General features: G+C 42.3%; 2 protein-coding genes across 6 annotated transcripts; both read right to left on the reverse strand.

Moving 5' to 3' along the window:
* Nucleotides 1-1,966: 1,966 nt before the first annotated feature.
* Nucleotides 1,967-4,614, reverse strand: LOC146753997 (uncharacterized). The gene has a single exon (XM_085528465.1). It carries the CDS (start codon nucleotides 3,654-3,656, stop codon nucleotides 2,172-2,174), a length of 1,485 nt encoding a protein of 494 aa, XP_085384591.1. The 5' UTR covers nucleotides 3,657-4,614; the 3' UTR covers nucleotides 1,967-2,171.
* Nucleotides 4,615-7,492: 2,878 nt separating this feature from the next.
* On the reverse strand, nucleotides 7,493-21,773 carry LOC107306079 (zinc-regulated GTPase metalloprotein activator 1A-like). Of its 5 annotated transcripts, none has more exons than XR_014940117.1 (15): nucleotides 21,589-21,773; nucleotides 21,244-21,330; nucleotides 20,469-20,565; nucleotides 19,261-19,352; nucleotides 17,749-17,808; nucleotides 17,288-17,325; nucleotides 14,989-15,035; nucleotides 14,273-14,359; nucleotides 13,179-13,223; nucleotides 12,571-12,627; nucleotides 11,229-11,280; nucleotides 10,286-10,354; nucleotides 10,118-10,183; nucleotides 8,525-8,635; nucleotides 7,493-7,920 (listed from the first exon to the last, which is right to left on the reverse strand). XR_014940117.1 is itself a non-coding variant. In XM_085530755.1 (15 exons), exons 1-15 carry the CDS (start codon nucleotides 21,698-21,700, stop codon nucleotides 7,847-7,849), a joined length of 1,113 nt encoding a protein of 370 aa, XP_085386881.1. In that variant the 5' UTR covers nucleotides 21,701-21,773; the 3' UTR covers nucleotides 7,493-7,846. The 5 variants fall into 5 exon arrangements, 4 of the variants coding, with proteins under 4 accessions (XP_085386881.1, XP_085386882.1, XP_085386883.1 ...); XM_085530755.1 differs by having other exon boundaries at nucleotides 8,525-8,654; XM_085530756.1 differs by lacking the exon at nucleotides 8,525-8,635.
* Nucleotides 21,774-23,686: the final 1,913 nt, after the last annotated feature.

Raw genomic sequence — 23,686 nt, forward strand, 5'->3', positions numbered from 1 at the left:
ATTTTGGAACAGATCCTCCTGGACAACGTGCTCGATCACATAAAGAATGAGCATGTGATCCGAGACAGCCAGCACGGCTTCACCAGGGGAAGGTCATGCTTAACTAATCTTGTGGCCTTCTATGATGGAGTGACAGCGTTGGTGGACGAAGGGAAGGCGACTGATGTCATTTACCTGGACCTGAGCAAGGCCTTTGACATGGTCCCCCACCACATCCTTATCTCCAAATTGGAGGAAAGTGGGTTTGATGGGTAGACAACTCAATGGATAAGCAATTGGTTGAAAAACCGCAGACAGAGGTTGGTGGTCAATGGCTCTAAGACTAGGTGGAGGCCGGTAACGAGCGGTGTCCCTCAAGGGTCTGTCTTGGGACCGGTGCTCTTTAACCTGTCTTAAAGACCAGTGTCTTTATTAATGACATTGATGAGGGAATTGAGTGCACCCTCAGCAAGTTTGCTAACAACACCAAGCTGAGTGGTGCGGTCGATACGGTAGAAGGAAGGGATGCCATCCAGAGGGACCTCGACAGGCTGGAAAGCTGGGCTCGGGTGAACCCAATGAGGTTCAACACAGCAAAGTGCAAGGTTTTGCCCTTGGGCTGGAAGAACCCCAGGCACCTGTACAGGCTGGGAGGAGTGGACACAGAAAGCAGCTAGGCAGAGAAGGACCTGGGGGTCCTGATGGACGGAAGACTCAATATGAGCCAGCAGTGCACTCTGGCAGTCCGGAAAGAAAATGGAATCCTGGGCTCCATCAGGGGAGGGGTGGTCAGCAGGGATAGGGAGGTGATTGTCCCTCTCTACTCGGCTCTTGTGAGCCCCCATCCGGAGTACTGTGTCCAGGTGTGGAGCCCACAGTACAAAAAAAGACATGGAGATTTTGGAAAGGGTCCAGAGGAGGGCCGCGAAGATGATCAGGGGGCTGGAGCACCTCCCCTATGAGGACAGGCTGAGGGAGTTGGGTTTGTTCAGCCTGGAGAAGAGAAGGTTGCGGGGTGACCTCATTGCAGCCTTTCAATACCTGAAGAGAACTTACTCCCGGGAGGGGAGTAAACGCTTCTAAAGGGCTGACAATAGCAGGACACGGGGAAATGGTTTTAAGTTAAAAAAGGGAAGATTTAGGTTGGATGTTAGGGGGAAGTTCTTCAGTAGGAGAGTGGTTAGGCCCTGGAACAGGCTGCCCAGGGAGGTTGTGGATGCCCTGTCCTTGGAGGTGTTCAAGACCAGGTTGGATGGGCCCCTGGGCAACCTGATCTAGTAAATGTGTATGTTTGGTGGCCCTGCTAGGCAGGGGGGCTGGAACTCCATGATCCTAGAGGTCCCTTCAAACCCGGGTCATTCTGTGATTCTGTGATTCTGTTATCCCAGCTTCATGCTGCTTTCCCCATCCCCATCCCCACAGACTAGGCTGGGATGACTCCTGGATCACAGGCCAAGGTGACCAAAGGACTTACCATGCAGCATGTCAATGTGCCAGCCTGCAGAAGGAGCTGACGGCCTGTTCCTGGTGCTGTGGGAGCCTGCAGTCCCATGCGGTGTCAGGACTTGGTGCTGTGCCTCCAGATGGGTCAACAAAGCCCCAAGCTGCACCCAGGGCACGGCCACAGGGGAGGAGAAGCTCCAGCCAACTTGCCGGGGCTTCTCCTTGTCATGAATTAGACCAGTCCAGGGTGGGGGGGTGGGGGGGGAAGCAGCATAAACAGGAGCTTCGCAAGCAGGAGCCGCAGGGGCGGTTACAAAACCCGGCAGCCCGCTCGACCCCGCTCCCGCACAGCGCCCCTCAGCAACATCCACCTTCCCAAACATTCACAAACTTTCTACAACCAACACAACGAACGAACATTTACAAACTTTTTACAATCCTCATCTGCACGTCCTCCTGTGCAACAGCACAGCTTCCATGCTGAGCCCATCTCCCCCCTCAATCCCCAGGAGGGCCCCCGTAGAGAAAGCTCTTAGGCACTTACTTATTTAGAAAAATAGAAAAATTTATTTATAGATAAAAAAATACATATTTAGAAATAGATAAAGAGACACACTTATTTATCTAGAAAAGAAAAAAAAAAAACGTCTTTTTTGCAGAAGGTGCATTGTCCTTCTTCGACTTGTCGCTAAGGTGAATGAGCTTAGAAGCAATGTCCTGTGGCTTTTCATTCGTCACGCACGCCTTCCCTAAAACCAAGGTACTATTTGCTCGGGCCACAGTGCAGGGCAGTATCGGAACACTAGTCTGGCAGTTGGAAAGCCAGGGCCTTTCACTTCGGCGTTCCGCTTGCTTTTGCCTCTGCTAGGGGACTTCTTCGACTGGGCCCGCTGCTTTTGTCCTTTGGGGCCTACCTCAGCCCAAGATGCCACGGATGTTGCAGACACATACGAGCTGGTAGATTCTTCCTCCTGGGACACTGCGGGCTTCGATGGACTGGCTGAGATAAGGAGGTTCTCACAGCGCTTCAACTTCAGGGAGCGGATGTGCAGCTCCAGGGTCTCGCGCTTCTCATTCAGGAATCGAGACCGACGGATGGGGAAGTATCCGTTAACCAGCTGGGATTTTGATGCCATGGTGCCAGCTGGGCGGGTGCGGGACATCCAACGCTGCCGCCACATGGACTTCCGCACTAACTCAGGTAAGCAGCGAAGCTTTATCTCCAGGCATTTTCTGGCCACGTGCATGGAGAGCTTCCCAAAGGTCTTCGGACCGAGCTGCAGCTTTGAGATGACAGCATGCGCTTTGCTGACGCACTGGCTCCTGGATTTGATGTCAGTCACGCAAAAGCCTGCACAGTCTGTCTGACAGCTGGCATCCTTTATCTTTGATGTGTTGTCTGAGCCAGGAAGCGCTACGGTAGCTGTGGGATGCTCTTGCTCCTTGTCTGCTGCGTGGCTCGGAGGCAAAGCAATCTCTGCCGACTCCTGGGGGCAGCACTGCTTCTGGGGATGCTGCTGTGCCTGAGCCTGGCCCTGGCTGTGAGTCTGAGCCTTCTGCTGGATGGTCTTCCTGGCTTGACCCACGTCCCAGGGCAACAGAATATAGGGGGCGCATGGCATCAGTATGGGGAAATCTCCAGGGCTGGGTACACCACGGTCACTCTTCTGTTTCTTCTTGAGAACGCTGCCTGCAGTGCATTTGCCCTTGGCCTGGGTCTGCCCTGGCTTGATGGGCTTGGGCAGGACATGGCTGCATTGTCTTTCCCGTGCCAGCTGATGGGAGATCAAGAGCAATTTGGGCAGGGCGGCCATGCGCACTTCCAGGCTTTTCCGGGCCATATGGACCGTGAGGGCTCTGTAGGTATCAGCGCACCACAGGCATCCAGTGGGGCAGACTGGCAACAGCTTTGTCTGTGCTCTGCTGGCTACTTTCAAGGAGTCGATGTTGCCTTTTCCAGTGCAGCTTTGGATCTCAGCTGAAGTGCAGCAGTGACATGGCAGGCTGTTCCGCTCCACCAGCTCCTCCAGATCCTTCCAGGCTGCCTGCAGGAAGTCAGGGCCCAGCACAGGCCTGAGCTCAGGCAGCTCCGACAGCAGCAGCTGCTGGAGCTCCTGGTCAGCCTTACTGCAGCAGCTCCATGGCTTGCAGTGTTTCTTGGCACCTGTAAAACAGGGAAGGTCACTGAGCCACAGGGCAACAGGAGCTCCAGAGATGCTCTGAGCCAGGCACATCCTTTTTAAATTAAACTATTAAAATTTAGAAGGAACATTGGTGCTGATACATGTGAACGATGAACAGGGCTTAGCTGCTCCCAGAGGCTCAGCCCAGCCTGGAGATGGATGCTCCTGGGCAGGCCTGGGGCATGGGCTGGCCCTCACAGGACCTACCTGGCTTCAGTGCTGCTGCTCGCTGCCACCATTTCCTCAACCGCAAGCGTCGTCTGCCGGCCTGCGGACACACGGACATGGCTCCTGAGTCATGCTCCTGGGTGGTCTCGAAAAACTGCTCCCGACTCCCCCAGCCCCAAATCCCCCAGATGCAAGTCATCCCCACCCTCAAAATATCCCCTACCTGCAGGTTTCGGGCTACAGTGAGCAGGATAACTCCGGCCACAAGAAACATGAGGCCGTAGAGAAGGGCAAGGGTTATAAGGACAACGAGAGAGCTGCTGTCAACCATCGCTAAACGCTGGTCACGACCGCAATGGCAGAGGCGGGTCACCTCTCTGAACTCACAGCTTGAGCACGCTGACACCACAATGCTGCCCACCTGCCCTCGGAATTGTGACACGCTGCGGGGCGGAGCCTGAGCATGGGTTCTCTGCCTCCTCGTGCCCACCCCATGCCTGCACTCACCTCGTGCTGGCTGCCTTCCTGTTACCAGGACTGCTCTCGGCTTGGGGAAGTATCAGCTGTGGAAGCACAACACACAGAAGTTGTGAAGCATGACCAGAAAAGAAACTGCCTGTAGCCAGTTAATGAGAGAAAGCTTGTGTGCTCGAACACCACATGCTCACTGTATGCTAAGCAATCAGTGGTAGAAGGGCTTTACAGCTTTATTGCTGCAACCAATCAGAGGAATTATGGTTATGAGAATTACTCTTTTTCCAATAAAGTGTCTCTGCTATTCAATCCTGGAGTGGCTGAGTCCGTTTCTCCCAGTAAACAGTGACACCAATGTGATATCGGGACCAGCACAGCGACGCAGAGAGAGACCTCAGCAGGAGCAGGTCAGCTGGACTGACCTGGGATAAAGAAATCGCTGGTCATTGGAGTGGTGAACACAACCGAGGGCAGGATGGGGTAGAGCACATTTGCTGAAGAACAGGCAATTAGCGGACCCCTCCTGCATATCCTCACTAAGAGAGAGGTTAAGCATTGTGCTGCAAGGGTCTGCTGGCTGATGGCATCGTTCAAAGCCAATGGATTGTTTGCTATAGCTGGCAATACTGTAGCCAGAATATACTACAACAATATAACAACGGGCTGCAGATGCAATTTGGAAAGCTATAGGACAAGGAGGCTGGGATGCATCTCCTTGGGACTCATAGACTTGTGGATGTTCAGATTCCTGAGGTGCTCATGAACCTGATCTTTGCTTACAGTGAGGATGTAGATTCCGAATCCCCCTCCTACCAAACCCAAAGTTTGAGGGCTGTGTGGTGAGCAGTTATCAGAGAAGAGCGAGGCAAAAAAAGTTGCTGAGTTCCTCATCCTTCTCCTCGTCTGTTGTACAGGCCTGCGTGTGTCACTGACAAGGGGGTTACGCCCTCCTGGATTTTCTTTTTCTGGTTGAGGTACATGTAGAAGAGTTACGTGTTCTTTATGGCATCCCTTGTGGAGTTCAATTCAAGCAGGGTTTTGGCTTTCCTGAGCCTATCAACAGGCTCTGACTGATCAGGTGGCCTATAGTAGACACCGCTCACAAGGCTCCCTTTCCTGCCTTGTTCTCTTAACTGTCACCCATATGACTTCTTTAGGGACAGCTCTTCACATTCTGTTCTTTCCTGTGTAGGTAGCAATGCCCCACTCCTTCCTTCCTCACCTGTGCCTTCTGAACAGCTTGTAGCCACCAATAGGCACACTCCTAACTTGCGGAATAAAACTCTATAATCCAGAGATGGGTTATAAAGCAGGTATGTTTATTCCAGCGCCGGGTGCAAGGGGGATAGCTCCACCAAACTTGCACCCCAAATTGTAAAATCGTGACACAGATATAGGTACATCTAATACAGAGTCAATGATTTCTTGGAATTCTAATACATAGTCAATAGTTCTTGGAATTCTGATACATATTCAATAGTTCTTTAGCATGCAGACCCCCTCTTGTTCTTATCTGGGGGATGCAACTCCTCTTCTGGTATTTACAGTATCTATTCTCCTCCTTGCCTGATGTCGTCCAGTGAGGTCTCACTCCTTATCTGCATCCTCCCTGCTCTCCCAGGCCCCCCGTTTCTTTTACTTGTTACCTTTAAGTTTCCTTTACTTATTTCTATAATCTACCTTTAAGTTTCCCTTCCTTGTTTCTGTAAACTACCTTTAACTATCCCCTTCCTAGCCCCCCTTTCTTCCGAATTCCAGTAGAGCATCTGTTTCCTGCTTCACTGTTCACTCCAGTCAAGATAATCATCCCACCAGGTTTTGGTGACAGCAACTATATTGTGGTTTTACAGGAGCACAGTAGCTTCCAGCTCCTCCAGTTTGTTTCCCAAGCTGTGTGCACTGGTGTAGAAGCTCTTCAGCTGGGTAGCTGGTCTTCTCACTTCCTTAAAGGATAACTCCTTAATTCCTTTTAGGTATTTCCCTTGATTTTCCCCATTGGCTTCTCCTGTTGCCCCAGCACAGAATCACAGAATCACCAGGACTGGAAAAGACCCATGGGATCGCCCAGTCCAACCATCCTCCCATCACCAACAGTTCTCACTAAACCACGTCCCTCAGTACAACTTCTCCCAGGTCTAATTCCTGAAAACTCAGCATGACAGGAGATAAGATCCAGAGGTACTGTGTTTATTCTGGGGTTTAAGGAGACCTGTAAAAAAACAGTAAGTAAAGAGCAGTGGAGGAAACGGTGCTTTGGAAAGGTGATTTCATGTAGGAGATGTTGGGGAGGGTGCAGAGGTCATCAGATCACTGTGATTTGCCTCCGGAACAGCATCTCTGCTTCCTGCAGGGGAAAACGTGCAAATTTGTCACTGAGACAGGTGCCAAGCACATACCCAGCACACAGCGCTGCTCAAGCACTTTGGTTTTGCAGAGGCTGCTCTTCGTAGATGTCGCGGAGTTCTCTCTAGAGCTCACTCCGTGACAGCGGGAACAAACCCGGGCAGGGAAGGAACAAAAGTACCTCCCCTCTCTAACTGCACGGTGCGGCGGCCAGGCCTGGCCCGGCTACGTGCGCTCGGAGAGAGGGGAAGGGAAGGGAGATTGCCATTGGATCTAGGAAGGAAAAATGAAAAAAAAAAAAAAGAACGTTCTGAGAACGAGCGGCAGTTTAATGAACCCAATGACACTAAACAACGACGAGAGAGTTTCAACAAAGAGAAAAAAACTAAGTCCCAATCTCACCGGCGGGCTGTGGGAGGCTGAAAGGTACCTCCCATCCGGTGCTGTCCCCTCCCCCCATGCCCACTTAAGGCACCGAAAAGAAAAGCAAAGAGTGGAGGGAAGGGGGTCTGGACCATGCTCTCAGCCCAGGATTTCAATTCTGGGATGCTCCTGTGTGGAGCAGGGTGTCAGTCCCTTCCAGTGCAGGATATTCTGTGATTCTTTAATTCTTAACAGTAACATTATCATGAAGTCATTCTTTTCACCTTGCACTAGTTCCTGGTTTGTGGAAGCTTCTTCAAGATACCTAATACTTGTGACACAATCAGTTCGCCTCTGCTGGTGTCCTGGTTTCAGCTGGACAGAGCTGATTTTCTTCCTAGTGTCTGGTACGATGGTGTTTTGGCTTAAGGAGAAAAACAATGTTGGTAGCACACCGGTATGTCACCTGTTGCTGAGCAGCACCTCGGACTGTCCTGCCAGCAAGGGGCTGCTGCTGACACAAAGAGCTAGAACGGGACAGAAACAGAACCACATCTTTACTACCACACATACTGTAATTCATGGCCTCTTTTCACATACAAAAGTAACAGGTCTTTTTGCCTACTGGTACTTCTGCAAAGCCAAATGAATTCACCGGCATAAATTAAGCCTAATTCAAGATGCTAGAATTTTTTTGTGTTTAATCTAGACCATAAGAGCCAACCTTTCAACAGTAGGTGAGCTGGGATTCTTAGCAGGGCTCAGGAGTTTAACTGTGCAGTAGACTGGAAGCAGAAAAAGGTACTACTACAACATGGTGTGTCATTCAGTCCTTCTTATCACAAAAACTTGCAGATTTAAGCACAAGACTGCATCTTGTTTATAGTCCAGTGTCAACTGTTTTCATGCTTCTCTGTCACAGTTCCTATGAATACTTCTTTGATGATCTCTTTATTCAGGTTCCTACCTGCAAAGAGAAAAAAGATTAGCTAACTGTATTGTAGAGCGTATTACAAAAATCCATTCCTGCAAGCAGAAGCCTGTAAGGTTTCTCACCAGAGAAGATACTTACTCTACCAATGAGTTAAAATAGTACTTTATCAAAACTAAGCTGCAGGAAACCACACTAATTTTATTTACAAAAACAGATTTCAAGAAATACGCAACTCAGCATTATAAGATTTTCCGAAACGAACCTGACTTTGTACGCATTAATGACTTCATCATCTTCACAGTTATTGATTATGTGATCAAATACTCAAAGCATTCCCACGAACGTATTAGCAATTATTTGTTTTTAAAATAATCCCCAGTATGCTTACATAATTTCTGAGTACCTGGTATTTTATTTTATTCAACTACAAAGGACAGCACAGCTGCTCTCAGCTGCTTAAAGAAAGTGCAGGGGGTTTTCATGGACAGAGCATGGACTGGAGGTTACTCAGAACATCATAACTGCAGTTACTCTGACTAGTACGGGGTGGCTGCTTCTCACTGGACAGGTTAACTGGACTGCTGCTGAAAGAAAAAGCTCCTTAAAGTTACAGAAAAAGGCACAAAGTTACTCATACCAATTAAAACGAGTCTATTGGTTCTTTTATCATCTTCTTTCCATTCTATTGCAGTCTCTTCCAGATCATACAGCTCATGGACACCTTGGACTATCACTTGATGAGATTTGCCTTGAATAGATACGAGTCCCTTACCAGAAAAATAACTGTTAGAGTATATAAACAAACCTTTAAAAACAAAATACTTATGGAGAAAAAAAAAAAACCAACTTTATAAGTACACAGAGCAGGGAAAAACCTCTGACAACTATGCAGAGGTTGATCAAAATAACAATGCAACAGAGTCATCTCTTGTAACAACCATTCTTACAATTAATAATTATACTTTGCTATACTCTGCCTTCAGCTTCTCATTTGGACGGTTACCTGGAATATCTGTGCAAATTTAAATGTCATCTCCTACCATGCCACTTTGATTGTATGTATGATATATGTCTCTATGAAAGCCTCATCACCTGTCCAAGGTGATGTAAAATAGGCAAAAATGCTGAGTCTGTTCCCACTGAGTTCTTATGCTTAACACTTACACTGTCTTGAAACAGAATTTCTGAATAGCAGAGAAAGAACAAATATCTGGGTGGTGAAATGACTAGCAATGGAATTAACAATGGAATACTTTCAAAACTAAGTCCATTAACTCACATGCCAAACGTTGCACTAAAAGAGTTTTCATCACTTGAAAACTGTCTAAAATAGAATGTAAATATTACCTTGATCCCAAAGCTCAGTACAACAGAAGCATTCTTCTAATCAGCAGTACAGCTAATGAGTACAACAGACAGCTTGAAGTGCATCAGCACTGCCGGCTTTATGCTGCTGTTGTTCTACTTGTCAAGAAATAAACCTTTCTTCCAGTGAAGTAGAAATAATTACCTTGCTGCCTGTGACACACATATGTTCTCAGGAAACAAATCACAGCACATTTGATTGTTTTCCTTAGACCTTGTCTAATCATACAGTCGACTTTTTTATCATTTACTTAGCTTTGTGGTTTAAGGAAAATGAAAGTACATCCTCAAGCATCACCAACGTTCACCTCAGAACTATGCAATGAATCGTACACGGGGATGAATACACTCATGTGTAAATCACATCTTTAAAACTGCAGTCTGATGTAATCAAAAAATTTTAGGTGGACCATCACTAGCATTGTGCTGCATTGTTACACTCAATTAAACTTCTGTTTATTATGCCAATAACTGTAATCATGGACAGAAACCTGTAACTACATCCCTAGCTAAGGAGCCATCTAGGTGAAATGGATGAGACCTTTCAGAGCAAAGGAGGGGAAAACAACATCACCTCCTTTCACTTATGTCCTGATCATTAATCCTGTCCCACTCATGTTTGGGACTGCAAGTCTCCCCTTTCACTACACAGCAAGTAGTACTGTGGTTTGCTTCTCTGTCAGCTACCTTGAGTGGTCTCATTGGCCAGCAGCTATTTAAGTGTCTCTGCATGGATCAATGACAAACTGATGTTCTCTCTTTTGTCTGCTCTTTGACCTGTATGTGGCTGACAATACACTGCAGTTTCTTTCCATTTAAAAAGAGGGAAAGCACAAAACAAAGAGGTTGGAAGTTTCAGGCAAACCTTCAGTCTTATGACATCCATGGTACATCCAGTCCTATCTTTCACATTCTTTTCCCACAGAAGATTCTACAAAGAGGAAAAATGTTTTCACAAACAGAACAGCGTAAGATGATTTTCTACAAAAGGACACAGTGATTTCGCAGTTGACTGCGATGTATTCATATTTACCTGTATAAAGAGATTAAGGTTTTCTTCCTTAATACTTCCTAGGACTTCAAGTGTTACTGTCACTATGTCCTGTAAATGGAAAGACACACAAGACAGACAAGATAGACGCTTAAAAGCAGCATTTAGCACAGAACTGCTTATACTTTAAAGGAGTGACAGGCCAGACCCTTTCCCCTTCAATTATTTACTAAAAATCAAAACCGCAAAACAGACAAAATACTGTATTTTCTCTCTAAATAAAACACAATCACCAAGATAAAAATGCAATTTAAACTGTAATATGCAAGGATTGTTTTATTGCACAGAGCAAGAGAGAAGATTCTACCCTGACATAAATGAAAGCTGGGTTACATATCTGGAAAAACAAAGCATTTCACATTCCTAACCTTCTAGCACACGTGCCATTATAGGATTTATATCAAATTTATAGGAAAACCTAATTCACTGTTACAGGTTGATCTGTTGATTTTCTGTGTAAAAACGAAGGGAAGCACTCACAGAATGTGTCTCTCTAACACCTTAATTAATGCAAAGTTGTGAACAGCAACTCCCCAATATCTACAAACACTGACATCATTTCGACCTACGGGATAAATATCAGGTGTAAGTATAGGGCTCAATTCTCAAATCTCAATTGCTCAAGAAGGGCAAATATTGAAAAGAATAGTATTACTTGTCTGTTGTAGTAATGCTCTCCATGTACAAGAACACTGTTTCCAACAACAGAACTCTTAAGCCATATTTGAAAGCAGAACTCAGTATATACATTTACTATCTATCTGTATCAAAGTACATGGCATTCAGTGTAATATTCCAGAGATCTTAAACATACTATTCTCTACCTGAAACCTTCTGAAAAAATAAGATGATTAGTATGCCATGGTTGCAGTTATCCTGAACTATCTTCTAACAGCGAGACTGAAGCAGTGCTTGCTGTAATTACCTTGTCGAGATGTGCATCTGTTGTCTTCATACTCTCGAATTTTTTCTGCAAGCTGTAAACAAGCAGATGTTGCATTTGCACTGGATGGATGCAGTGTCATTATCTCAAACAAGATCTACACAAACTCTTCAGTACTGCAGACCAAAACTAAAGTGCTGTTCTCAAAGTAATTTTCAACTGTTAATTCAGCTTTAATCTCAGAATAGTTATGTTTAATTATGTTTGTTTGATCTTTCAAATGATCTGTGATAGGAAGTCTGCCATAGCTTAACTGCTGGAATTCCACTGTCAATTCTCTAATTTGACTATAGTAATGTACAGAACAATTACGGATTTCCTTTCTAGATTAGGAAAAAAATTCTGACATAGGAGTGATAAAGCAAGGAGTGACCTATTGGATGGTCATTTCTGGTTGGATTAAAGCTGTCCTTGGGCCAAGAGAGTCTGTTATGGTTAGAAACGCTTTGTTCTAACTCAGCTGTCAGTGTCTTATAAGAAAGACTTAGGAGACCCATTTTCACAACAAGGCTAGGAGTACGACCTACTAACTTTTAACCATCATAGAGTAAGTCGCCATGGACTTCTATCTACATTTTACACTCTTACATCTTTATAAAACAAAAAAGTAACTTCTGACATCTGTGGGATGATTTGTTGGGCATCACTTTTTGAAACTATGTTAGGAAGTAAAAAAGGAACAAAGCCATTGCTTCTAAGAGCAAAATGTGCAGTATAAAATGAAATGAAATACTATACACCACTTTCTACTTAACTCATTCCCAAAGCTAATTCCCACTGCACACTGTGCAGTGTTTGCTAATTTAAAGCTGAGCCTCTTAGTCATAAAAGAACCAGAGGACATAACGGATCCAGGAACACGCTGAACAACATTTCCAAGGCTTAGGTTGTTGTGGAACTCAGAGTTTCCTGTGAAAACTAAGGTCTCCAGGTCATCACAATGTAAAGCAAGAAAAAAATTAAATCCTCTGAGTTTTAAGAGAACCAGAAAAAAGCACTGAGATCTTGTTGATTACTAGTAGTACTAATGGACAACTTAAAGCCTCAACAAGGGAAACGGGGGGAAAACGCCAAACAATCATGGGTGCTTTGGCTCTCATTTCATTTTACAAACCCTACAATCTTTTGCTGCATGTATCTCAAGTGGAAAAACATCCTCTTTCTATTACTTCTTACTCTTACTGAGAATTGTAAACAAGTGTCTGAACTAGAACATGCAACAGAAATTCAGATGCAGACTCTGCCTAAATGTAAATGTACCTACTTCATGCGTGTATCTATGCAATGAGCATTACTTTTAATAAAAGTGAAATTATTGCCATACCTGATTCCAGATAGACTGTCAAAAGCATGCAGGTCCAGCACATTGGAAAGATCAACTCTGCACAGATAGGGAGAGAAAGAAAGCTTTGTATTTTCACTGCATGTAAGAATTATGTGTACTGAAGCTTTGATTACTCATTTTTAAACATATAAATAATTGTTCATGTTTCTTGTTTTTTTTTTCCTGATCTCTTATTCCAATGCAAAGCACCAGAAGCTAGCCCTATTTTCACATGTCAGCAGGCAGAGCTATCTACCATGGAGTAAAGCAGCTTTCAGCTGTACAGTAATATGGGAGCATAAAAAGAGAATTTTAGTGAATACAGTTAAAAAATAAATTAATACTAAAAAAAAAAACAAACAAACAAACAAAAAAACCCACACAAGAATCTGTTTTCTGAAAGATGTGATTTGTATTGGATGCCTAAGTGTTATCTAATTCTCTGATGGGAACAATCGTTCTGTACCTCTTTGAACACAAGCACACATTAAAACACAGTACAGGTAGGTATGCATGTGCACAGCCAACAGATCATAATGAAAGCTTTGTAAAAATAATGTCAGTGGGACAGGATTTGGTACTTGTTGGAATACAGGTTAATCTAATACCTCGACCTTTGTGTCTCCAAAATTCTGACAAGTCCATTTATTGACCTAAAACAAAACAGAAAAAAGCAAAATGAGGTGCAAACGCAACTGTAATATATTGATATATTGAACAATTTAACTATGTAAAGCAATACAAGAAACATAACGACATCTCTCACACTGTTACTAAATGTTTTACAGTCCAAGAGGCATCAAGAAAAAGTTTGCTTTTGTGACATTCTATATCCGAACCAAGGTCAAAATTCACAACTTCTGACAATAAAATACTACTACTGAACATAGCATTTTTCTTCTCCCAGTACAAACTGCAAGGTTAAGAATTCCCAAGAGTCTGAACCACAAATAACGTTGCAAAGTATTTCTCAATATTCCATTTTGTCTGTCAGGGTACTGAGAAAGATGGAACACACCTTTGAACACTGGTTTGATTCAGCCCATTGGTTCTTTTACATCCATGACAATTATTCAGATATCTTCCATACCCCTTTATATTTGCTAATAAACATGTATGGACTAGCAGACATTGCCCCCCGTAGTTAACTCAGACAAATGGCAACAGCTGCCCAATAGTATAAGAATGTGAGCACTTAAGACAAAGGTCTATTATAAGGCATTTTTTAGGCCTAATTTAGCCAAGGTTGTGTGGAGTTGCACCAGAAGAGGATCAAGTTGGGTATTAGAAAAGGTTCTTCCCCAGAGGGCGGTAGACATGGAACAGCCCCAAGCAGCCAGAGTTCAAGGAACATTTGGAGAAAGCTCTCAGACATAGAATTGGAATTTTGGGTGGTCCTGAGTAGAGCCAGAGGTTGGAGTCAATGGTCCTTGAAGGTTCCTTCCAACTTAAGAGCATCCTTTGATTCTATTCTATAATTCTACACTTCTGAGCAGGTAACATCAAATCTTACTTAGGCAAGCTGATAAGACTGTGGAAGCACAGAAATGCACTGGAAACATCTCCAGAAAGGGGCAGACTCTTTTTCACTGCTTTCTCACTGCTCTTTTTCACTACACGATCTGTTGGAACAATCATGAGATCTAATTTCTAAGAACATTTGAGCATGTACAATGTCACGGTTATACCAGAAATTTCATACCTGACAGTTGTTCTGACTTTATTCAATTCTTCCCTTGAAACCAAATCCGTTTTATTGATGATTACAAGATCAGCTAATGCAACCTGCCTATGCATTTGGAAAAAGAAAAAAGGGACATTTTGAACAAGCAGTTTTTTGTAAGGCAGAAGCAGTATGTCTCTCACAGCACTGTAAAATTACTAGATTGTTAGTACAGGAAGGCAAACATTAACCAAACCATCAGCCAACTTAAATATCGTGGAATGACTACAGTATTAGCTTCTTGAGGTTACTTGTGGCTTGTGCATTTCAGTAGACAAAAGTAGCAGCAGCCAGTGACATGAAAGACAAGCCATGGCCACTGAAATGTTTACAAGCACAGCATGCTGAGGCTTTTTCACTGCTAGCAAAAATGTATAGCTAATGGTGAGGAGACTATACTGAAAACTGTTTTTGCAGCTGAAAGTTGAGCTTCTATCAACCTGTTATTTGTACTCTATCTGTTGTAGATTCCATGGAAAAAAAGAGGAGGCATTATTTTCTGATCAACCTACTTATTAGAAAATTCATATCTAAGCAGAATGATCAAATGAAGTACAGAGTAATTTTTGTTTTCTACCTTTGTTTAAAAGCAAGGGAGGGGAAAACCTTAGAAAAGAAAAAGAATCAATTTTGAATGATCTTCCGCACAGTGCAGTCACTGACTATGATTAAAAAAGTGGTTTTGATATCCATACCGAGATGCTTCGTTGACAAGGCCTTCTGGCTTCTCCTCTGTCAAGTGCTAGACAATAATTAAAACAACTGGATTAAGCATGTTTAAAAAATGTTCAAATTAATTTGCATTTAAACTATGCCAAAATCATTTTACACAATGTATGATTTTCAAGGAAGTATTAAAGGAAGATCGTATGGTTTTTTGTTTTTTTCCATTAGGATGAAGAAGTTTGCACATTCACTTAACATTTCTTTAATGGAAACTATTTTTCAGTAAATCATTTGCATATAATGCCAAAGTTGGAAAACTGTATTATAATGTCTTACTCATCACTAACCTCAAAACTGAAGTTACGATGATATACAGTAACAATGGAAAAATGTATTTAGAAAAAAACTGTATTTTTATTCAATGATTTTTGTCTGCTGCCTAACGATGCATTAGGCTTGCAGTACAAGATTTCATAATTATGTACGAATATTTATTTTCCCTGAAAGATTTACAAAACTACATGTCTATAATAAAAAAAATCATAATCCTGTTCTGAGTTTCTATGAGCAAACTGGTACTCATTAGTGAGTCTGCTTATCCTCAATGTTTGCTATATTCAAGCAGAAACTGGGCAGAAGAAACAGAACCAACAATAAGAGCATCACATCATTATGCTGCAGGAGTTCAGCACCTAGCCATCTGCATCCCTGTCCTACATTTGTGTACCCAAGCTAATGTCCACAGGAGAACTAGTGAAACAGAGAAAAAACACCCACTTCTCAGTCAGCATCACTAATCATAGCAAGTTAAAGCTCTGTTCTGTGCAAAGAAGGGCAACAAGGCTTGTGAAGGGCTTGGAGAATATGCCCTATGAGGAGTGACTGAGGGAACTGGGGCTGCTCAGTCTGGGGAAGAGGCTGAGGAGAGACCTTATCGCTCTCCTCCTGTATCTGGAAGGTGCTTACTGTAAAACTTTGAATTGACATCCTAATGCTAGAAGTGCACCCGGTATGGGAAGACCACACAGCTCTGTACATTCCTTCATCAGCTCAGAGGAGTATTATTTTCAAAATGATTTTATTAGGACACAGGAATACAAAATGTAAATACTGTTAATTCTCATGGGAAAATGCATCAGTTAAATTGTGCACAGCCTAAAGAAAAGGTAACAAAAGGATGAAGAGAAGCCTCTCCTCCGACTTTTTACTTCTATCAAATTAAATGTGGTCAGACTTCTTGCCCCTGAAAGGACTAAGCCAGTAGTACAGATGTCAAAGTAGAACATCATCACTTTAATTTGTACATTTGTATTGTACATTTGAGTATTTTATGGACTTGTATTGTTTACAAAATTCTTTGAATCACAAGCAGCTTTTGAGATCAAGCTTTGTAACAGGAAGAATTAAGAGGGCACTGAACTAAAAAGTGGGGTGGTTTATGACATTATGGTTTCTTGTGATATTAATCACAAAGGCATCTTACAGTCAATCTTACTCTAAATCCTACAAAGGCAATACCTAATTGAAGTAGCTACTGCTTAAGTTACTACATTGTAAGGAACTGTTTTTATGGCCAACGATACATGAAAAAGCTATAAATGAAAAACTATTTCTGCACTTACCAATCCTCACTGTTCTGTAGGTCTGTTCTTTCAGTACACTTTACATAGATGCCTCTGTTATCTGCCGTTTTAATCTACTTCAAGGCAACTAAACCATCTGTTAATCTGATATGGTATCTAGTAGTCCAACTCTCTAACCTCTCCTCCCCGTAGCTGCCATTACAGTCATTAAATTACCTGACTTACAACCTTAAGTTACTTGTTACCACACTGGTGTCATAGATATGTTCTTACTCCTCCTGCTGCTAGTAATACGGATCAATGACAGTCTCTAAGAAAAAATTCTCCCTCTACTTTAATAGCAATGCAAAAATTTATTTGAAATACAACCAAGATTCTTGAGTGAAATGACAGAATCTAGAACAAAACTATTGTCGTGAACCTGCTTTACCAGGATTGGACTTGATGATCCCCAGTTGTCCATTCCAACCCCCACAATTCTGAGATTCCATGAATCACATGTCAAGTAACCTGACAACTCTTTGCAGAGATGCTGCTGCATTGGTAAGAAGCTGAAAATTGCATGCTTATCAGTTCTTTGTTCCTGTTCAAAACTCAGTACTAGTGAGCCACAGTAAACGAAATATATCCTTATTTGCTGTAAGAATTAAAGCAATTGTAAAAAAATTAACCAAAATGAACATCATTGCAACAGCTGTTCTGGGTAGCAGTTTATCTAAAACATGTGGGAAATCCAGTATCTTACCTGCAATCCATGCTTTGCATCAACAACAGATACAATACCTAAAGGGAGAACATTAAAATGGAGTAAAACCATTAGCTGCTTTAAGCACTCCTTTCCACACAACTATCATCACATTTGAAATCGTTTATAGTATTTTCAGAACTCCCAGCATATCGCAACACAGCACTTGTCACCTGATTAGTTTGCCTTATTAACTCATACCTGTAGCTAAAAAAAGTCCACCAAACCAGGCTTGAGAAATTCTTATTTTTTGCTTGTTTTAGTGAATTGAAAAAGCTCTTCCAGTACAGAAGCAACAAAACAAGTAACTGGACCTCTGACAAGAAATCTGAGGATATGAAAACCAAGATTATGTCTTTCAAACAATTTCTGAAAGCTTGCATTAAATTATAATATGTTACACTATACTACACGCAGGTATGAAATACCAACATGTTACAAAACAAGCCTGCACTACTTACCATCAAGATAGATTTCGCTTCCCAGCTCAGAATCAACCCAGAACATGGAGGCCACGGCTCCTAGGGAGAGCAATAAGTTTAGCTGCAAAACTGATACTAGTAGTTTCATATTTGAAACTCCTCCAAATTCAGAAAGCATCACCATTGTCAAGTACCTGACCATACATTTTTATCCAACAGCTACTAACACATTACATTTATGTAAAATGAGACTAGAGAAGTTTTTAAAATCTCACACTTCCAGATGCATGTAAGTCTTCTGAATTAACTTTACTCAGTAATACCTACAGAATGTCATTATTGTGCTCACTGCAGTATTGCTTCATACAAAACACTGAAAGAAAAATGGGGCTGAGAACAGGAGCATGGCTGAGGGAGGCGATTCTCCTCTATCCATTAAGACTGCACATGGATAGTACTTCCAGCATTAGGACAGCCTATGCAAGAAAAACGTAACTAAACTGATGCATGTTCAGCACAGAATCACAAAGGCAGTAGCAATCACAGGCCCTAAGAGGTGGGTAACAGAAGCTGCTCTGCCTAGATAGAAAAGCTTCCATGGGAGCTAACAGCAGCCACCTCAAAAGACAAGGACACAGGGGAAAAAAACAAACAAACAAAAAAAAACAGTAACTGAACTCATTCTAATGCCTAAAATTGTCCACCCGAACTGACAAGATTAATTACCCCAAACATCAGTGAGAATCAACACTGAGTATCTGTCAGATGTCTACAGTGCTGCCTCAAGTAAGATAGAGCAAAGGACAGAATAGTGGGTTTTTTTGGTATCTATTGATTTCTTTTTCCCAAAAAGCTTAATCATTTTCCAATTACACTCAAATAGGATATGCATGTAACAGAGGCCAAATCAATGTCCTTTCTTTAAAATTACTGTGACAACTTTTCAAGTTTGAGCTGGAAAGTGTTAGTCTATCAAATGGGAAACAAATGTCAGTAAGAACAATAACATGCTTTTAATGGATCTGGTTCAGAGAAAACTGTTCAGGTTGCTATTACTTTTTTACAACAAAAATCACTGAACATCACATAAGGAATTACTGTTCTGCATCTACCAAAGCAATTCATCTGTTCGGCAGCACATTTTTAGACTTCACAGAGGCTAATGACAAATAACACTATGACAGACATTACCATCTATACTTTGCAGAGAGTAATGTAGAACAGAAATAAAACTTACTGAGCTGCTAATTTTACAGTGTTCTTCTCCAAGACTAATCAGATACTTTTTCAACACAGATTTATTTTAACTGGATTCATGTTAAGCTTTGGAGTCAATCTAAAAGCTAAAGGTTAAACAACAACCACCACAACTTTGGCTGTGCACCTATTCCCTTGACCAGTTTTATTCTACACAGCAGCCTACACATGTGATTGAAAAGTTACCCCTTCATAATACATTTTGAATGGTGAAGCGACTGCTGTGCAAATAAACACTTCATAAAAACAGGTGAATTATAATGGTTATGAAAAAACATACACAATGTGAACTACCTGGATCTGCCAAACCAGTTGTTTCCAACAATATATAGTCAAATTTTCCTCTCTTTTGCATGAGGTTCTCAATAGCCTTCACACCATTGTCCCTGCAAAAAGAAACAATTAAACTTGAGAACAGAGAAAACAGGTAAAACATGCTTATATATGATTCATATAAACAAATCCATCCATGTGCTGATGCAGAACCCAGTGATGGTATCATCAAAGCAAAACGCTTGAGTCAGGACATACACACACTACACTTAAGATTCAGTCCCAAAGCTGCTGTTCTAGTATTAGGCAAACAGCAGTCTTCAGTTTTATTTTGGTCTGAAAAGCATTTGTGCACTCCCCAAGGCTGTAACAACGGCAATTTAAATAAATATTAATTTTCAAACACTGAAATCGCAGTAAAGCAGAATTATGCTCGTGTTTTTCGGTTAACGCTTTAATGCTTTTTGGTTTGGGAGCAAACAGTGTTCTCCTGTGTATCACATCAAGATGTGGTATTTACTTAAGTCTCAGCTGCTCAGGTAAAAATGTACGATATTTTACATAGGAAACCCACATACGTAATTAAAAAAAGCAGTAACATTCTTTACATTCTGCATTTTTTATCTACCAGTACAAAACACAGTGCAATAAGACATTGTTTTCTTCTTACTGTCCCATTTGTAAGGTAGAAAACTAGTTCTTTCATATTTTCACCTTTCTTAGGAATTTAACACAATCCTACATTCAAAGAAACAACAACAAACATGAGCACAATGCTAATTTTAATGTAAACACCTGTTTACAATTAGGAACGCTGTTTCCTTACAGAGGCTCTCCCTCTCTCCCTTCTGAGCCACAAAATACTCAAATATTAACCAACAGAGTAAGAAATACAGCCTAAGTATTTCCATTTGAGTCCTACTTCCAGCCTGCTTGGATATTTAGCACTCAGTATAGAAACACGTAATAGTAACAGAAGACAGAGCTCCCCACCCTGTAATACCCAACCGGTGCATGGAACATTTTTCTGAAAGATGTTAAGACCAAATCCAGCAAAGCATCAGAAGGAGACACATTTCTATCTAGTAAATTCCAATTCTTGCTTCCTCTAAAGAATAAGTCACAATCAACACTGCCATCAGCTTAATGAATTTGTCCTGTATCTCCCCTCCTTTCCTCAATGCTCCTAAAACCCATTATTAAGAACTTGCATAGTAATCCTTCCTTACTTTACTGAGCAGCACAAACAGCCATTCCTGAGCTCCAGCCATTCTTCATAGAGTTCTCCTCCCTGACTGATTGCCAAGGATTTCTCCAGTGCACTCCCTGGGAAGAGAACAAATATAATTTGAACCTACAAATTGAAAGAATGCTTGCAAAAGGAGATGTGAAAAATTCACGTTGGCATGTTTTATTCTGTGATTATATCATGCAGAGGCTCCGCTTCTGTAGCTTATTTAAGGCTCCACGACCAGAATTGACATGCATAAGGGAAAAAAACAAACATAGAAACAACACACATCATCATCATAGTGCAAACTGTAAGCAACACTGACACGATGCAGATAGAAAATGACAGCCCTACCAGCCAGAGATCCCACAAGCAAGGAAGCAAAAAGGTCGATCATAGAGACCATGCACACACCTCCTCGTTTTCTTGAGCTAAGATAATTTATGATCTTCAATTGGCTAGGTAGCATACAAAGAAAACATTATCCACTGACATTTCAGTTTAATTGTCATCTGCTTCACAATGAGCAGGCCAAGCAGACATACCATATTCCAGCAGCGTAACAACCTTATTAGCTTGACTTGAATTTATGTACAGAAGCATGTAACACATAATGCTACAGAGTTCAGCCAAAAGACTTCCTGCCTTTCTCAAGGCTATGACACTAATTCCAGAAACAAATTTAAAACATCGATGCTGTTGATTTCCAGAAGCTTTACATGTATTTTGCAGCTCAAGGCAAATAACAAAAATGCTCCTATAGGTTTCCATACCTTCTCCAAACTCATTGAGTATCACTGCAATTCTCTTACTGTGTTGTTCAGTCAGGATGTAATTCAGAAGCGTTGTTTTCCCAGCACCTGAAACACAGACAGCACTGCCATTAAACTGCTAAGAAACGGCTGAATCTCCACATTAAAAGCAAATACTGTGGGCACGCACACTTCAGAGGAATCAGAGAGAATGGGGAAGAATTAATACCGCAAAATACCCACTCACAACACACAGTTTTTGCTGACGAGCAGTGTCGCCATCATTACTCACACCGCACCGCCATCGGAAGTGCCGTCACCAAGCAAACTACAAACTCCCCGCACCGTAGGCCGCTCGCTGCTCACCTAAGTATCCCGTGATGATGGTCACGGGGATCTTCCTGCCGCAGCCATGCTCGCTGTCCTGCACAACACCGATATCTATGGGCACCAGATCGGGGCAGTCTTCTTCCTCCATATGGAACCGGCGGCGCCACACGCTGCGTCCCGCTGTGGGTATGCGCAGCACCGCCTCTCACCACACATTGTGCGCCTCTGCGCATGCGCCTTGCCCTCAGGGCGGCCGCCTCCGTGCTGCTGCGCGACCGGTGTCATGGCGGGCGGGGCGGGGGTATTAAAACGCCAAGTGTGTGCGCTGGGATGTATGTAAAGTAGCACAGGTCTGAGCACAGACTAAAGCATGTTTGTCTTAACCTCGTCTGTGTCCTTGTACAAGAGTATAAATACACTCAGTATTTATCCTTGAGTCCTCTGAGTTCAGGTTAAAACACTTGTCAGGATGTTATTGATGAAGCACAGCTGACAGGGATCAGCTGTGGAGTTTCATCTGCCTTACCCAAGGAAGGCTCTGAATCCCATCCTTTCATTGCAGGGTGTAAGTATGCAGTTCAGTGCATCTTTCTGCATGTCACTCTCACATGACATGCTTGTTTTAAAGGAAAAACTCGATCTGTTTATCAAAATGGTCATTGGAACTCTTAAATTCCAATGTATCTTCTCTCCTGAATCTGCTCTGTTTCTCAGCTCTGTTATAAAGGGATTAAGAAAAACCTCATAGATTTTCGCAGTGAGAAAACTGTGGAAAGGAAGAATAGTCCGAGAGGTTGGGAACTGGCATGGTAGTGTGACATAAAAGGCTGCATGGTATAAAAGGCTGCAAATCGTCTTTCAAAAATCAAACTAGCAGCAATGCTGACATTTCATTTACATGTCAGTGAGACATCTGGCTCTGGGGAAAAAAAGGGGTGATGAGACGTGTCCCAGGTCCTCAGGCAGTTCTGTTTTTCATTAGTTCACACGATACAGCTCATTAAGTTTCTTTTGAATGGAATTACATAAAATAAATAATGTGGATTTACAGTTTCCTTATGGTTTCTTCAAAGTTTATATTAAACACTAGAATTTTGCTGTACTAGCTGTCCTTGAGTTTCTGTTGAGCTGTATAATAAAGCCTCCTTTATGAAGCTAAATGCAAAACCTTAATGTTTTGTTGTGGTGGCAGTGTAGTAAACCAAAACCTGGGTGGCACAGTTGGAGTGTTTTATTCTAAGATGCTTGTAGACCAAATAAACACTATCAGAAAGCAGTAAAGTGTTGATAGATTCCAGGAAGTCATATTTAACTGTGAGTTTAAATGGTTTTGGCTGCAGCTGAAATAAGGTAGTGCCTTCACAAGTACTGAAGGTCTCAGCAAATAGAACAGTTTGTTTCAGACTGGTTTAGACAGTGGTAAAAAGTGTTTGTTCAGGCTGTTATTCTTTGGGGAGAATTAGGGAACAGGACTGTGAGAGCCACGAGAATAAGGAAGAGTACACACTGAGGAGTGCTGCGAAAGATTGCAAGTTACTGATGGGTGATACAGTAGCAATGGGAGCACGATGTGATGGAAACAACAGGGAAAGAACATCATCGGCATTTCAGTATTGCATAGAACCTAACAGTTTCTGGAGAAGGAAATTTTCTCAAGGATTGATTGGTCTGTATAGTACAGTGTAATTCAGTGTTCCTGATAAGTGAGTCCCAGATGAAATCTGATGCCAGACTTTGGGTGGACACTGATCCACAAAACCATGAAGAAAGAGAAATTAAAATCAATTTTGTGATCAGTTCAGTAGCTGCTGAATGGTCCCATGCATATCTCAAAATATAAAGTGGTAAGCAGGGATAAGTTTGGGATATAAGCTTGGGATATAAGTTTGGGATATAAGAGCTGCAAAGAGGGCTTTGATTTTGGAATATACACTGCCTTAAAAAATGAAACTGTTGGATTTTTTTGGTGTGTGTGAAGAACGTATCATTCACATACTCTGCGTGAAAATGGCTCAAATTTAATTATCAGCATACACAACCTGAAGGAAAGTTTCAGAATTTCTTTGCCAATCTATTGAAGACATCAGTAGAAGGAAAGTTCATGTATCTTCTGTATTTTATCCTGCTAAACATT

The sequence above is a fragment of the Coturnix japonica genome, chromosome Z (genome assembly GCF_054131305.1).
Source record: "Coturnix japonica strain WE chromosome Z, WE-NBRP24, whole genome shotgun sequence".
Taxonomy (NCBI): domain Eukaryota; kingdom Metazoa; phylum Chordata; class Aves; order Galliformes; family Phasianidae; genus Coturnix; species Coturnix japonica.